At 39.9% G+C, this 16,696-nt stretch overlaps 1 protein-coding gene across 1 annotated transcript in view; it reads right to left on the bottom strand.

Annotated features, from left to right (window-relative positions):
* lrp1bb (low density lipoprotein receptor-related protein 1Bb) overlaps positions 1-16,696 on the bottom strand; it is a 288,718-nt gene that overhangs the window by 206,140 nt on the left and 65,882 nt on the right. The window contains exon 2 of the mRNA XM_046053790.1: positions 4,962-5,084. Within this exon, the coding sequence (XP_045909746.1) occupies positions 4,962-5,084 (123 nt within the window). The remainder of the gene's footprint in view (positions 1-4,961; positions 5,085-16,696) is intronic.

Genomic DNA, 16,696 nt, shown 5'->3' with positions numbered 1-16,696 from the left:
CAAGTAGACATACTCCATAAAGACGTCACCTAGATGATTATTATTCGCGTTGCATGAGATGCACAAGAAGTGAATTGAAATATACTCTGTAGCATAACCATGGGATAAACCCTGTGTTGGATCAACATGCGGCTTGCTTTCAAGCTCTCTGTAGGATACTGATGAGCTCAGTATAGAGAATCTGACGAATTTAGAGGAAGGCATGGGGAGATATGCCCTCCCCTGTCGGTGAAGGGGAATGGGTGGAAGAACCCCAGAGAGAGCTGTCTTTTAACGGTTCTCCTCTGCTGTGCCTCGAGGACACTGAGATCAACATCGGTGTTGACTGGGTCGAGCCAAGCTTACGGCCATGAAACACAGCTTCTGTGACCATGTTTTTGAAGTCAGCTGCTGACCCCTTTCATTGTCTTTTCCACTGGGAGTGACAATTCAATCAGAGGATTCACTGGTCTCCACGTCCACCAGATTCACAAAGCTCCTCATGGCAGCACTACTGAGATGAGCCAAAAGTCCATGAAATCCTTTCCTGAAGGATTCATGAAGGATTTAAGTTCTAAGAGTGTTTGCAAGCGTGTAGCATCAATGCAGGGAGAGAGCCGCATGCTGACAGACATTAGAACCAACAGTTTTTATAAAATTACACTAGAAAAGATATTTACAGAAAGCAAAATATGGCTGTCACACTTTATCTCAAATGCACAGCAAACAGCAGATCTGTATGTCCCAAGACAGCCTTGACATTTAGACGTCCTTGTATGTCTGATGCCCAAACTAAGAATGTGACTATCTTAGTCTTTCCACTTTAACTGTCACCACACAAGATGCCGTTTGGCCCCATAACACAGCAAAGGTCTGACTCTGTATTTAACTCTGTACTCAAACAGAAATTGTTTGCTTGAACTGCACACAATTGGAGAAATGCCATTTTGCTGGGTTTTCTTAAGCCATTCCTGAAGGTAGGCTGTTTTCCCCGGCTCCCTGAATAACTGTCGTCAGCTGTCCAGTCCCCTGAGACCTGCGGCTGAGCGGATAAACCGGTGCCTCCTTCTGGTCTCTAGGTATTGCAATCCAAGGCCACCTTCCCTTCCCTCCTCCCCACAGGCCCTGAAGATGTAGTGATTACATCTCCCTGACCAAGCCAAAGCAGGGACGAGAGAAGCCATCAGAGGCCAACGATTTATATTTCTAGACGACAGGAATGTAAGGCATTAATGTGCCTTTTTCTTAAGATAATAAATTCCTCTGTAAAATCAACAAACTTGACTATGGCTTTCCACCATACATTTCTTGTGCTTTTATATTAATCTGCAATGGCTTTTCACATTGCATATCATCCTATATAAAGGATAATGTTTTCCAGCCCTGGCAATCATTTAAGAAGGCAGAATACATTCCAATCTCATCTTCTGTTTGCAGGGCAAAGCTGATCTAATTCCCCTTTCTATCAATACATAATCCATGATAATGAGCTGCGCCGAATTCCTTAGATGAATATGCAAGGTCTTCTTTCTCCGGGCATTGTAAATAAAATGGAGCCAACATTAATCAAAGTCATAATTAATTGCCTTCTGGAGATTATACGACTTGGCCCACAGCAACCGTGTAGAGGTTATATTATATCTATTATATTTAAAACATGTTTCACAAAGGAAGAGTGAGAAATCATAGGTGACAGAGAAACCAATCAGAGAGGAGATCAGAAATATGTTGCCAATTCCCCAGTGTACCCAATTTTACATATAATAAAACTATATATGACATTAATAGGATGTTAAAATAACTTTCTTTAAACTTATCTTAAATGTTTACGCACCAGGCACTTTTCATAGCTCCCCTTGTTTTTCAGGTTGAAATACTAATCTACAACAATTTTATTTGCTATAATCTATATATTCTTTTTTGGCTAATGTTTTGCTCATTCTACAATCAGCCACCAACACTTGATCTTATATTTCCTACAACCGGGTAGCGCCTTTCATTAGACTTGCCCTGCCTCCTAAATGCCCACGTCCTTCAAAGCCTTTACCCCCAGTCTCTAACAGACAGACACATTTTCACTTACTTTTTGTTACTTTTTTCAAACTTTGGAAAGCTCTCTCCAGAAAAAAAGGATGACCTTATACTGTACTGAACAGTTTTCACAGGCTGAGTGGAACCCCTCATGACAAATAATCTGCAGTCCATGTGTAAAATTGGTAGAGTGCTCCTTAAAAAAGAACACATGCTTACAGACTCCAAGACAGTCTGGCACACATGATGCGAAGCATGTGGAATAACCAGAGGAAAAAAACTAGGTATTCAGTAGGATAAGCATAGTAAAGGTGGATTTATTATATATGCACTCATTAGCAAAACCTACAGCAAATCACTTTATCAACAAAGCAGCCAAGGGAAAAGATGCAACAGTACTAGGCGCAATATCTATATGGTATTTGTGTTTGCAGTCTTGTGGCAAAGACTATCTATCCTTCTATTTCTTTTCTATACCTCCCATTTGGGGTCACAGGTTTGTGTTCCTTTATCTCAGCGTGCACTGAGGCAGGGAAAATCCCTCAACAATCCACCACACTCTTGCATTCATACATTACAGAGCATGCAAGCAGCTGTAAACACATTAACAGCTGTTGACTGTAATTATATAATTTTGACAAAAGCAGCAAGGCATCAGTCTTTTTCTGCAACAAGCGATGCCTACCACAAGTCACAAGTAGACTACATAATAATTTGCCCTCTTGCACACTAGGGCATTAATAATTATTGTGCACTGGTGTACTGGTCAATTTATGCACAGATGCCTCTGCCAAAGCTATAAAGTCCTAATTATAACTATAACTCAGACTGATGAGGAACCTCAAGTGAATGTTAAAAACATGGTTTTGTTTACTTTTTTTGGCTGTGATAGACTGTGTGACAACGACAGTCTCATCATGATTTACAAAGGGCTAATTCAGCTCATAATAACGTGAAATTACCACTCTGTTTATCCGTCAAAGGAAATCTATGCCCCAGAAGTGTGTAAATAATAATACCCATGAGAATGCATGCCACAAGCTATTTTGACGTGAGGGACAAATGAAGATTTACATGACTGTGGTCGGATACTTCACAACATAGTGTAGCACGTCCATTTGTTCACCGAATAATACAGCATACCCAATTTTCACCCGGACTTGCTTGTGCTTTATTATGAAATAATTTGTTGTTTTTTGTGCTGTCCTGTCTCTGGAATTAAATAGTAATGAAACAGTGTTGTTGGATAAAAAACACTTTATTGGGGACTTTTTTTTTTAGAGTTTTTAATATTTAGAGATGTTGACTCTCGCTTATCCCAGAATATAAAAAACAATTAGATTTAATTTATGTATTGCTGCAACAACCTAATTTCATGTCTGTCATGCAAATGGTTATTCATGTGGTTGGTAAATCTTAACTATATTCAGTAAGCAATTAGTATTTTTTGCCCATGATCACAGATATCATATCAAGTATGGGGTAAGAAGGTACATTTATCTATAGGTTGTAGGCGATTCGCCTGTCAGTTTCAGATGCTCAACTACAAAATAAATTTCCAATTGCTGGATCAAATGTTGACATTTATACAAGTATGAGCCCAGCAGTCAGCCTGGCATTATTGCATAGACATGGCGTCCATCTGGCAATGACAGTTAATTCTTCATCACAGTTTGAGATTTAGTTCAATATACTGGGCAGGAGGCACAACCCATTTTGCTGCACTGAAAAATGTATTGTGCGCCATTGTTGGCAATAAGAGAATAAGCACCTCAATCATCAAGCACACACTTAATCATGTAAACATGGATAAAACATAACTAAGTGCCAAATTGCAATTCATGCTACTGTGTTCTTTAAAGCAATGTGAATTGCAATGAGGTGCTATTAGCACAAAGTTTGGGTAAAAACACAACATTAGTGACTTCCTGACCTTGTAGAAGATCGTCAGATTTGTCTTTGGATCTTTAGGTTAACTCTATACTCTATGAATGTTTAAAATAAGTGAGTGCTCTGTCACTTACTAGACACAATGCATGACTATTTACGGACATAATGCATAATATATTACATTATAGACACAGTGTTACACACCAGACAAAAACAGTACAGCAAAAGACTGGGTTTACATGTCCATGAGTCAAATGGTTTTCTATTACTGTCACTGACATACTATTTAATAAAATATTCCTGTATCCGCTACCATTATACATTGGGTGAGAGTGAGCTACACCCCAGACCAGTCCCCATTTTATCAGAGGATGAACACATATATACACAGGCAACAATTCACTCATTTAGAGCTGCCATTTCACATATAGCCTGCATGTCTTTTGACAAGGAGGAGGAAACTTAGCACCTGGAGGAAACTAACAAAGGCACAGAAGTCCTGACAGCGTAAAACAATATTTAGTTTAAAATCTTAATACTAAACACTTATTCCTGTAGGATTTAATTATAGTAGTTTGTAGAGAACAGCAGCTGTGGTCAACCTTAGTGTACTTTATGTCAGTTACAGTGTACTACCATGCTGACCAAATAGGAAAATACAACTAATAAAATGTCCATTGAAAGCTTTTAAACAGGTCCTGCAGCACGATCCTCAACATCCTGTTGTTCACCAGGATGTGAAGTATGTTTCCAACACTTTCATCAAGGTATACTGCTTCATTTGTAGCCTGCTTCCAACAGCTACAAACAAGATGTGATCTTCATGTCTTCAAAATGACCACAGCTGGTCTCTGTGACAGGTGAAACTGCAGACTTCTAACACCTTGCAAGTCTACGGGGGTAGTGTTTGATATTAAAAAGGATGCCTTTTTGCTGGAACATCACACACAACACGTGTCCTTATACCATAAAGGTGACACTCACTGACAAATGAAGCGCTGTGGCAGAATTCCATATGTCAGTTGTGCATTAGTGACTAATGGATGAAATGAGTGACTTACAAGTTTTGTCAGTTTCGTCAGAGTCGTCCGGGCAGTCGGGCTCCCCATCACAGAGCCAGGTCTCAGGGATGCAGGTTTCCTGATCGTGACAGTGAAACTCGCCTACGTCACACAAGATGGCTTCTGAATGGCATGAAGGAGGGGTGGAGAAAGAGACAGAAGAGATGCAGCATGAGGTGATAATAATGAACAGGTGGATCAAATGTTTCAGCAGAAAATGTGTGCTGGATGTAAACTTGAATATGAGTGTGAGTGGAGTGGCTTCACTTTCTTTAGAACTATGTGCCGTAAATGGATCTGGTGATGTGGTGTGCTTAAGCAAAATTATCATTATTATATCATCAAAGGTAGCATGACGCTGAACAAAGCAGAGATAAAGCCATGGTTTTTCAAAAGGCTGCAGATCTATACTATACTATATGTACATTTTCAAAGGCTGACAATCAATAGAGCATATCTTTTCCAAACCACAATTATTTGTCAGAACAAGAGGCCATATTCTTTTCCAGAAGAGGCTAACCAGGCATTGTGATTTTGACAGCAACTCTCTTCCAACAAAGACGTGATGTCCTTCGCGCCTCGGCAAACTATTACAAAGCATTTTGGCAAGCTGTTCTTATCTTTTTGACTCTTGTGCTGCTTTCATTTGATAGTGGGACTGGGGGAGTTCAATGAAAGCCCAGTCAACTAAAAAGTCATCCTAGCCTTTCAATATAGCAAGCATCTGTCAAAGTGTTGACATGCTTCCTGTCGGTAGCTGTCAGAGACTCAGCTCGATCATTCTGCTGAATGACACAAGCTTTCGCTAAAGATTTGACACCACGATGTGACCTGCTGCTACATCTCCTCAGCGGCGAGTAAAAACGGTAATTTGTTTCTAAGCTTAACCCACAGACAATCAGAGACACCCCCCACCCCCATCTCTTTTTCCCAGTGTGTTCCTAACCCATTAGTTGTGGGAGTGGAGCAAGTGGGAGATCAGGTCTGCAGCGTTTGAACAGTGAGAGTGATAATTCAACGCACCGCTGCCCCCTGCCCCGGCACCCTCCAGCAAATTCACTACCAGGGGACGAATCTGTAAAGGTCAAACATCTCATCCATTCTACCTCTCCAATTCCCACTGATGCAATATATCTGAAATCTTACAATTTAAATCAAGGTCTCTTTTGAAATATTCAAAGCCTTTTTTCAGGTGTTAAAGAGGGACATTCTTGAAACTGCACACCAAAGCCATCAAACCTTTAAAGAAAAAATATTAAAATGCATGTCATGTGTGGGGAAAAGGGTATCTCAAGGTAGCCTATTGCATGAGGGATAGGTTCATCATCATCATTATTTTGCCTCTAAACAGTGGACTAGCACCAACATAGAAAATCTATCATGCCAAATATTTCTCAAAGCAATGTTGTTGATCATGCAGTCAAATGTGTTTCTTTTCTATCGCCAAGCAACAGAATATTGCGATCTTCTGCAAAACATGTTGTCAACCTAGATGCATATTATCACTTCAAAAAATATTAGTACAGCACCGGCCTTTAATAATATAATTGACTGTGCATGATTTGACAGTTTAGTGATAAAATACAATAAAGGTCACACAATATTGTGACGTTAAGTACTACCCTGGATGTTGGTAGAGGCATGCTCAGTTTGCTGAAGTCTGTAAAAGGATATCTCCTATGCCTTTAAAGCTGAATTCATAGCCATTGAAAAGCAGAGGGTTGGTGACAGAAGACCCATTTCCACAGCTAGCAATGGAAGCCATGAAAGAAACTGCCCTTGGACCTCGGAGCAGCCCGGTTACCTATTGATGTTCTACCTCCTTTCATGGCACTTCACCTTGAACGCTAAGGGGCCGAATATGAGTCAACCAAATAACCTCTTATGTCAATTCATCTTTCCCTTCTGCTTTTCCAAACAGCCTCTCCTTGACACAGGCTGCACTGTCCCTGCAGCTATGAGAGGACAATAGTGGGACAAACACACAACTGAGGGAAAGTAACTGCTCTGTTGTTCTTTTCTCTTCTGTATACCAAAATAAGATACATAACGGTGACATATTACACAACAATAAGTATTTTGCAGATAATTCTATACAAACATCAGCTGAGTGGTGATGACAAGAATAACAAATACAAAAAAGGCAGCAGCCGCCTTCAGTTAGAGGGGGAAAAAAACCCAAACTGGTTCCATTACCATAACAGTGGGAAGCACACAGTGGCACTCAGCCGGGCACATTATCATGAGCTTCATTCCTGACACCCAACAGCCAGCACTGGCACAACATTGAGGCTCATTAAAGCCATTGAGCCTTTGAAATGTGCCAGATTTTCAGAAGAACAAAGAGTTATTTGAAGGCAGGCCGACAGGGAAGACGGAACCTGGTGAAGGAAGACCAGCCAGCACTCCTTGCAGCATATATTTTGATCAAGTTTGTTTTGCTTGAGATGCGGTATGCGTTCTAGAGTGTTGACCCAATTACTAAACATGTCTGGTATACTGCAACATGAGCATTTAGACAGCGAAACAAATCTCTTCATCCTGAATCTTGCAATATAGCATCCACTTAACCTAGTTGCTCAGTCCTATTAAACTCTAAATTACATGAGAGCTTAGGTCTTCATTTAACTTTCTAAACAATATTATATTCCAGTGAGGTAAGCTACTAAGGCATTACAGTCCCCTGAATTGCATCAGACACACAGTGCACACAATATGGTACAATGGATAAGGCATAAGCCACAGGCCTATTCAAACAAAGCATGTGTTATAATAGCAGCAGTGCAGTATACAGCTCCAAGTGGTGAACATCAGCCTTGTTGTACAGCTAAAAAAAAGCAGATCTGAGAATATTCTTCAGTCAGGTAGGTCTATCTTGCAGTTGCAGGTTGAGAAGGAGTTGCTTTTTGAATCACTAGTATGCAATAGGCTATCGGGGCACCCCAGATACAATGAGGTGTGACGACAGGAAATGTTTATGCTATTTGAGACAAAAATGGAAATGCTTTGGTTTTGGAGTCAGAATTAAAGAGTAAGTTCTTCCCTCTAGAGCTGTCATTTTGCACCAACCCACATAGCAAAATTCAGTTCTCCGTTCTCATTTAACTTTGCAAGAGTTAGATGAAAAGATTGATAATACACTAACTATTAGGGCTGTCCCTGAATAGTTGAAGATTCTATGCTTCGATGGGCGGAGCCTGATTCGACTGTCAGTCTCACAGTCGAAGCTTCACAGCGAAACGAGGATCATGCCATTTTGGCAATATGGGCGTGCTCAACATCTGATTTTACATAGAACTACCAGTTTTCTCCCAATAAGTTAATACACAGCTTATTACAATATACATTTCCACGTTTAATTCTGTAAATAATCATGGAAAAAGCATTATACTTTAAATAAATGTTTTTACAGTGGGTAAATAAATCCAAAATTATAACCCTAACCCTGGGTTGTCAGTGCGCATGTGTAAGCGTAGCGTGTATATGTGTAGTGGCAGAAGAGGAACACTTGCTGAAGAGACGGTGCTCCATCTTCACTGGTGTTGTGCCGAGCTGTCCGCACCTTGCGGGATTTTGGATAATTTATCCCCGTTGATGAACCACACAAAGAATAGTTTATTGTTTTTAAAAAGCCGGCTACTTGAAATAGACCGCAGCTAAATCCGGCACAAGACAGGTGAATGGCAGGCAAGAAAGAGAGAGAGTGTCAAAAGCGTCAGTTTAGCTGGAAATTTACAGTGAAAGTTGAATGAATAGAGACTGCAGATCTGCAGCTCAAGATTAAAGCGGAGCTACCGTGTGTAACCCCCCACCCCTCGGCTCGCAGTCGCATTGCACAAAAACACATGATTCGACTATCAGTCGACTATAGGCAGGACTTGACAATTCTGATTCGACTACGTAAATCCTTAGTCAAGGACAGCCCTAATAACTATACAGTAAATAAGCTACAACCAGTAGCTGGTGAGTTTAAAAGTCTGGAAGCTGGGGAAAGTAGCTAGCCAGGCTCTGTCTAAAGGTAACAAAACGTGTGTCTTCTGCTGTTCGCTGTCTAAAGTGATATTTCAAATACTCCTGTATGTGCTGAATTGGTCTTGGGCATATTTTCCCCTAATGGTTTGTTGTTTGTGGGTTTTCTATTAGCTCATTCATACTATTAAACGGATCACTACAGAATATTAAATCTTGGTTTATGGTTGTTCATGTCATAATCCACAACTTAAGTCCTGCTAATTTGGTTAGCTTTACGAGAGGAGTGGAGGCCTGGCTTGTAAAAAAAAGCATGCGTTTCTGTACATGGTCTAGGTATATTTTAGTGATATATTTTAGAGTATTCAGTGATACTATAAGTATGCCATATGTATATCTGAGGGAAAACATTGAGTCGCATCTCAGATGAAAAGGGTGTTGCATTCAAGGGAATTTATAACATGCTTGTTGCATTAGGTACGTTAGGTACATTCAGTTTAGAATAGTTCATTTGAATTGAGATCATTTTAGTATCTCGCTAATAGTTCATCTGAGGTGTACTATCTGAGGTATTTCTGAGATGAGCATTGTTTTGCTAGCATTCAAAGGGAATTGCAACATGCTTGCTGCCTGTCATATGCCATTTAAATAAATTTTGAATATTTTCCTTGAATCCGGATAGTGTCCTGCTGCGTGTTTTTCTGAGATATGAGGCAACATGCTGTTGCTTCAGATTATGTAGATTCCGCCAAATCTATCTCTGTAACCATTTGCTGTAAATTGTCAATTCCTTGACGCAAGTGTCTGACAGATTTGTTATTTTTGGACAAAGCCAGGCAAGCAGTTTCCCCCTGTTCCCAGTGCTAAGCTAAGCTAACCAACTGCTGGCTGAAGCTTAATATTTACTGTACATACTGTACATGAGAGTTATTTTAATATTATCATCTAACTCTCGGGAAGATAGCAAATAAGTGTATTTCCCAAAATGTTTAAATATTTCTATAAAGACATTGTTTTTTTCACTGAATATATCCCCAGTGAACCACAATGCAGTGCAAAAAAGACACATTTTGTTTTGAGTAAGCAGCACATGATTTCTCATTTTTACATTATCTAGCACTACTGCTATGCTTACCACCTACGGTATGTGTGAAACGAAAAGTCACATGAAAAGTGTGTGGTCCAAAAAAAGTAAATCAAAACACTTCATGACAAATAACTCCTCGAAAGCATTGAGGTCAGACTGATCATATATAACAGTGTGAGTAGGCTATATGAGGGTGGAATATTTTGCTCAAAGATACATGGATTGTGTAACATAAATCAAACATACAGGTTAAAATACATCACATATAAATATTTCACAAGTTATTGAGGCCAAGTATACTGGAACACAAAAATTCTAATTCACTTGGAGAGTTTCTATTTGCATGTACACACACACACACTAGAAACCCAGCTCCATCCACATACATGCGCTTAGATTAGTGATTTTAAAACCTTCTCACACTGTCAGAGCAGACTTAGAGTCCTGGCCAGCTGCAGGTCATATGCATTATGGATGAGCATAGGGCTATGAGCCAAACTAAGCAGGTTATTACGTATAACAACAGTATAATGCAGTCTCTACCGTTAATCTTCATATCTTTAATCTGCCAAAAGATGCAATGTAGTGTGATGCATCTCAATGATGTCTCACACCTACATATGAATCTTTCTTACAAGCATATCTCTAGAAGTGACGTGTGCCATGTGGTATTTAGACTTAAATGCCATCCACGTCAAGTCTGATCAGAATATGAAGACCAGAGAGAGTACCGTGACTCTGCTCACTGATGAACGATTTCAGAATGTCACAGCACTTCTGGACGCATGCCCACAGTTATGTGTGTGTCAGTTCTGCAGCAGCGCCAACATCTCTTCCTCCAAGATGTTACAATAAAATTTTAAAAAAGGAATTCTTCATGGAAATCATTAGGCCAACTCGAGATTGCAAGTTATGTTAGAAAAAAGAAGGGAGAAAATAATGATGTACTAAGAGAGAGAGAATTAATTGTGTTTACAGAATCTGTGGTATAACTGACTGGGAAATGCCAGCTCGTACCCCGGGCCATCCCCCATGGCAACGCTGAACAACTCTGCATTCTAGGCATGAAATGGGTAAGAAATCAATGCTGTAAGACTTTGGGGCCTTCATTAGATGCGGCCTGACCTTCACCACAGAGATATGTCACTTTTACTTTCTCTACAACAGCAGGGTCGTGTCAACAAATTATTAAACGGCAGCACCATATGAAACATTTCAGAAGACATTGGTAGAATGGCCTCCTGCTCCTTCGCATAAATCCCTACACCAGTAAACAATGAAAGATTCATTAGACTGATCTTAAGCTGTGTACTGTTTACTGTCCCTTTATTCCACATGCAAGGATAGTCTTTTAGTGTATTCTTGAACCAAGCTCGTCCAAACCTGATCTGATCAAAGTGTCAGGTTAATGTGAAGCTCTTAATTGGATGGAGTGTATTAGCAACAAGTCTGCAGCAGAAACATGCAGGACAAGTAGGTCTTGAGGACTGGGCTAACAAAGCAGTGCTATTGAGCGTATAGAAATAATTACGAGGTGGATTTGCAGTTTGGTGGCTCCAAAAGGATAGTGAGAAGTAATCTTTTGAAATTTAAGAGCTTAAAGGATAATTTTAGTTATTTTCACCCTGGCTCTTATTTTCTTAGCATTTGCCAATATGATGGTCTTAAATGGTAATACTTCACTTGCGCAGCTCTAACTCAAGTGCAGCTGCAAAACAACAACCACATGAATGGGCAATTCCAAAGTGTGATCAAAGCACATCTCGTCAACGCAGAAACATTCACACTGCAGTTAGACATGTTCAAGTAGCAGCATTTCCATTACTTTCCTTTTGATAATTCTTTCGCATTGCTCAAAACAACCTTGTTTACCCTGCTGCATGCTATTTACCCTGTTCTTCTGAAGAACAGCATGTAACTATCTGTGAGTGACAGCATTTACATTTGCTTGTTGGTACATTATGCCTACATTGAAACTCACGTGCATCTATATACACTCACACTTGAACAAAATCTTAAGACCGGGGGAAACATTGCAAGTACTCGCATTTCACGCTGGTGGATCATAACAGGGTTGTAAGTACTGCTTCAAAATGCCAAAAGAAGAAACAGGAGCAAGAGACAAAAAATAGAGAGTAGGCAATTTATTGAAAACTGCATTTAAACTCAAACAGGCTGTTCATCAGCTGATCAAAAGTTTAAGACCATAGCCCAAAAATAAACCTACAACAGAACTAAAAGTGTCAAAAAAGGACTCAGTAGTGAGTAGCCCCACCGTTCTTGTTGATCACTTCAAACACTCGTTTCGGCATGCTTGATGCGACTGTTCCCAGGAGGCTGCTGGGAACGTTGCTCCATGTGGTGAAGATGGCTTCACGAAGGGCATCCACGGTCTGGAACTGACGTCCGTTTTTGTAAACTTCCCTTGCCATCCATCCCCAAATGTTCTCAATGGGATTTAGATCAGGAGAACACGCAGGATGGTCCAAAAGAGCAACATTATTCTCCTGGAAGAAGTCCTTCGTCAGGCGGCCGTTGTGAATTGCAGTGTTGTCCTGTTGAAAGACCCAGTCATTACCGCACAGACGGGGGCCCTCAGTCAAGAGGGATGCCCGCTGCAACATGTCCACATAGCCAGTCGCCATTTGACGCCCCTGGACAACCTGAAGCTCCATTTTCCCATTGAAGGAAAAAGCACCCCAAATCATGATGGAGCCTCCTCCACTGTACCATGTAGAAAACATCTCCGGTGGGATCTCCTTGTCATGCCAGTAACGTTGGAAGCCATCAGGACCGTCCAGGTTAAATCTTTTCTTGTCAGAGAGTAAAACTTTCTTCCACCTTTCAATGTCCCATGTTTGGTGCTCCCTTGCAAATTCCAAACGGGCAAGTTTGTGGCGTGGGAGGAGACGTGGCCTTTGTAGACGTTTTTTGTTCTTGAAGCCCTTCTCTCGCAGATGACGTCTTATGGTTATTGGGCAACAGTCAGCATCAGTAAGTGCCTTAATTTGGGTCGAGGATCGACCCGTGTCTTCACGGACAACCCGTCGGATCCTGCGGCTCAGTGCGGGTGAAATTTTTTTGGGTCTACCACTTAGCTTTTTTGTCCCATAACTCTCAGGATCTTTTAAGAAATGTAAAATGACTGTCTTACTGCGTCCAACCTTGGCAGCGATGGCGCATTGCGAGAGGCCTTGCTTGTGCAGCTCAACAATCCTGCCACATTCAATGAGAGAAAGCCTTTTTACCTTTGCCATCAGGAGATCATGACAGTATGACTGCCTGAAGATCAATGACACGAAAGCCATATTTTTGTGCAGATTTTACCTTTTTATGCCTATGGTCTTAAACTTTTGATCAGCTGATGAACAGCCTGTTTGAGTTTAAATGCAGTTTTCAAAAAATTGCCTACTCTCTATTTTTTTGTCTCTTGCTCCTGTTTCTTCTTTTGGCATTTTGAAGCAGTACTTACAACCCTGTTATGATCCACCAGCGCGAAATGCGAGTACTTGCAATGTTTCCCCCAGTCTTAAGATTTTGTTCAAGAGTGTATTTAAAATCAAGCATTGACAAACCATTGAAGACATGTCTCACTTTTTATGAATGCAGTTCAAGCAGGAACCTATATATTTGACTGATTTTTAGTATGTCTGACTCCAATATCAGAGTGTTTTGTGTTATGTTTACCACTTGTGTTGACACACACCGCAATTTTGATGTCAGTTGAGATATCAGAGCCTAAAAATGAAAAGATTTATTCAACACAGACACCATGCTTGACATTGCTTCTGCTTCAGGTATACTCCACATAGAAGTAAGAAAGTTGCTACATCAGTTTCATCTGATTTTGCCAGGTGTGGCAGACAAATTATTAATTATTAATTTAACTCCAGGTAATAATACTTACAAAATGGGAGTTTTAACTCACTGTGTGGGCAGCATTCATGTTAATTGTTTTTAAACTTGCTTCTTGGGGCCTCAGTGTTCACATAACACAACAACTGAATTTGGACAATTTGTGCAAATAAGATGCATCATATTTGAGGCTGATAAGACCACTGAAGTGAAATGTAATGTACACTCCTGTAAGAAAACAGTCAACACCTTTAAAGGACTGTGAGCTGCTCACTGGTTTGAATGTAGCCTATGTAAGTGAATTTCATTTGCATGAGAATGTGTCATTATCCTGCCAATAATAGAAAAGTACATCCCCCAGCTCTTCTTTTGCCTGGCCCCTTTCCATGCTCCATCCAAGGTCACATAATCACCATGTTCCTTCAAAGACCTCTATCTTAACCAGCAGCAGTCTGAGGGATTTATGCCCCACTCCATGTCATGATTACCAATCAGGTAGAGTAATAGCTGCTTAAGCAGACAGGGTTTTTGTCATCACTGAGGGGTGAAGTGCCAGTCAAGGTTTCCACTGAGTTTGTCCAATGAAGGGTGATGTTCTGCGGGACATGTCAGTGCCTTGGGTGTAGCCTCCAGATTAAACTGCATTATCGCAGTGGAGTGAAAGGCCTTATGGTGAGACATCACATCCTCCCTGGCCCCCACTGAACAACTGCAGACACCAAGTGAGCCATGCATTACCCAACAACTCGCCGTAAAACTCAAAATGGATTGGCCTCATTAATACTGTACAAATAAGTTTAAATCGAAATTCGCACAGACAGAAAGTTGCAACAGTACCTTACCTAGTTCTACTATGGTATTACAAAAGCTAACAGAAGAAACTATTTCTTATTAAATTAAACTATCTGAACAAAGATCATTTAAATTTGATGAAGTTAAAAAAAAAAAAAACACTGTCGCACCTAAGGGAATGCATTTTAATGGTTTCTATCATTTCAAAGTCTAAAAGGGAAATGAGATAAGGAATGGCCACATTTTCCAAATCCACCACATAAGTATACTCCACTTCCACTTAAGACTACTGGTAAAGAAAAAAAAGCAAATTAAAACAGCAGCACAAAACAAAAGAAATTAGCTTTATGTTCTTCCCTAATCACCCACTGGAATTGATCTTAATCAAGTATAAATACTAAATTCATCATGCTGCAGGCCTACTCGATTACATCTTCATGAAGCTCTTTACAAGAAGTAATCAAGGAGCTAAAACATAAGAGATAAATGGCTGATTGAAAATGACAGAAGGATTTTCTTTGAGACTGATTTGCCATCCAGTAAATTTTGCAAATAAGGAAACAGGAAAGAAACCTTTGGCCTTTCTGATTTTTAAATGCAAAACTGAATAATAATATTAACACTATTCACTGTATGATGATATTTTTTCACAATATTCAATATATTTTAGCTGTCTATGAATATAAAACATAAGAAAAAGTATTCATTGGAGATTAACTACACAAAATGCAATGTTTAATAAAAGGCAAGAAACAGCAAGCGGCACTTTGGTTTAACTGTCTACATGGTGTAATAAACCACTTCGCATTGCTAATGTGACATTTCTGTCTCATTGCCTGCCACCGGACCATAGAAGCATGTGATCAAGATGGACTTGCCCTTTATTTAAGCTTTTCCGCTTTACTCCTCAGTGAATTCTGCAAAGTTGCACAGCTGGGAGTCAGCTCACACAGATCTGATTAGCTGTGTTCCATTAGAAATCAGGAAACATGTCTCTCCCAATGTGCCTCACAACACAACCCAGCCTTATTAGCCATGATAGCAGTATGACTGTTTAAACTGTGAGATGAACCGAGACCTGAAGAAAATGCAGTAGAGAGCCAAATTCCAAAATTAGCAAAATAACAGCCTGTCCTTACCAGAAAAAACAGCCAGCTTATTACGACCCATACTTGCGTTGTTAGGCCATGACCCCTAGTAGCCATATGAGAGTAGCAATGGAGGAAGTCAGCTGACATAATTTAAAGAGCAAAGAGGTGGTTAGGGTAGATGGATGGGTCGAATAAATTCAGGACATTTCCCCAGGAGAGAAAGATTTGAGTCCTGTGTTTTAAGTTACACAACGTTACGTAGGTCTTGATGCTAACTCATGACTCATGACTTACGTTACCTACGTGACGTCACATACTTCTTTTAACCCAAACCACAATCTGGTACTTTCACAGTTAAGTCATATATGTCGTTTTGGGGAACGGTTACATATGTACTTTTGGGACAATTGACAATTTACTACTTTGTAATTATATATTACTTTGAATACTTTGTCGTTTAGTTATGAGGTATGATAATACAGCTGCTACACTGCTATACCTAGTGCACCATTATCACCAGGAATTAATTTGAAAAATTACATCCAGCTCTCTTTAGTTCTAACCGGTGATAAAACAGCTTACCTGACAAAGTATTTGAGAAAACATTTGCTGTGGATTAAAGTATGTGAATTTAGACCGATTGTATAACATTCACAAAGCAAATACAGTGACTGCATTGCAAATAGCAAATCTATTTTAGATTTCATGCAATTATTAAGTATCTTATTCTAATATAACCCAAAAGTTATATAACAAATATATAATAAGTCATATATAATAATCTAGCTGCAGTGTTCACACTGTAGAGCCAAGAAGTAAAATATCCCATGATATTACCATGTTCTGATTTAAAAAAGTTCTAATACTCCCACACATACATGTAATAAAATGTAGTTCAGGGAGTATTAAATACCTGAGGGTGTGATGTAGTTCTCCACACC

Source organism: Micropterus dolomieu, linkage group LG07, assembly GCF_021292245.1.
Source record: "Micropterus dolomieu isolate WLL.071019.BEF.003 ecotype Adirondacks linkage group LG07, ASM2129224v1, whole genome shotgun sequence".
Classification (NCBI taxonomy): domain Eukaryota; kingdom Metazoa; phylum Chordata; class Actinopteri; order Centrarchiformes; family Centrarchidae; genus Micropterus; species Micropterus dolomieu.
The sequence above is the reverse complement of the archived record's forward strand: the minus strand, read 5'-3'. Positions and strand labels throughout refer to the sequence as shown.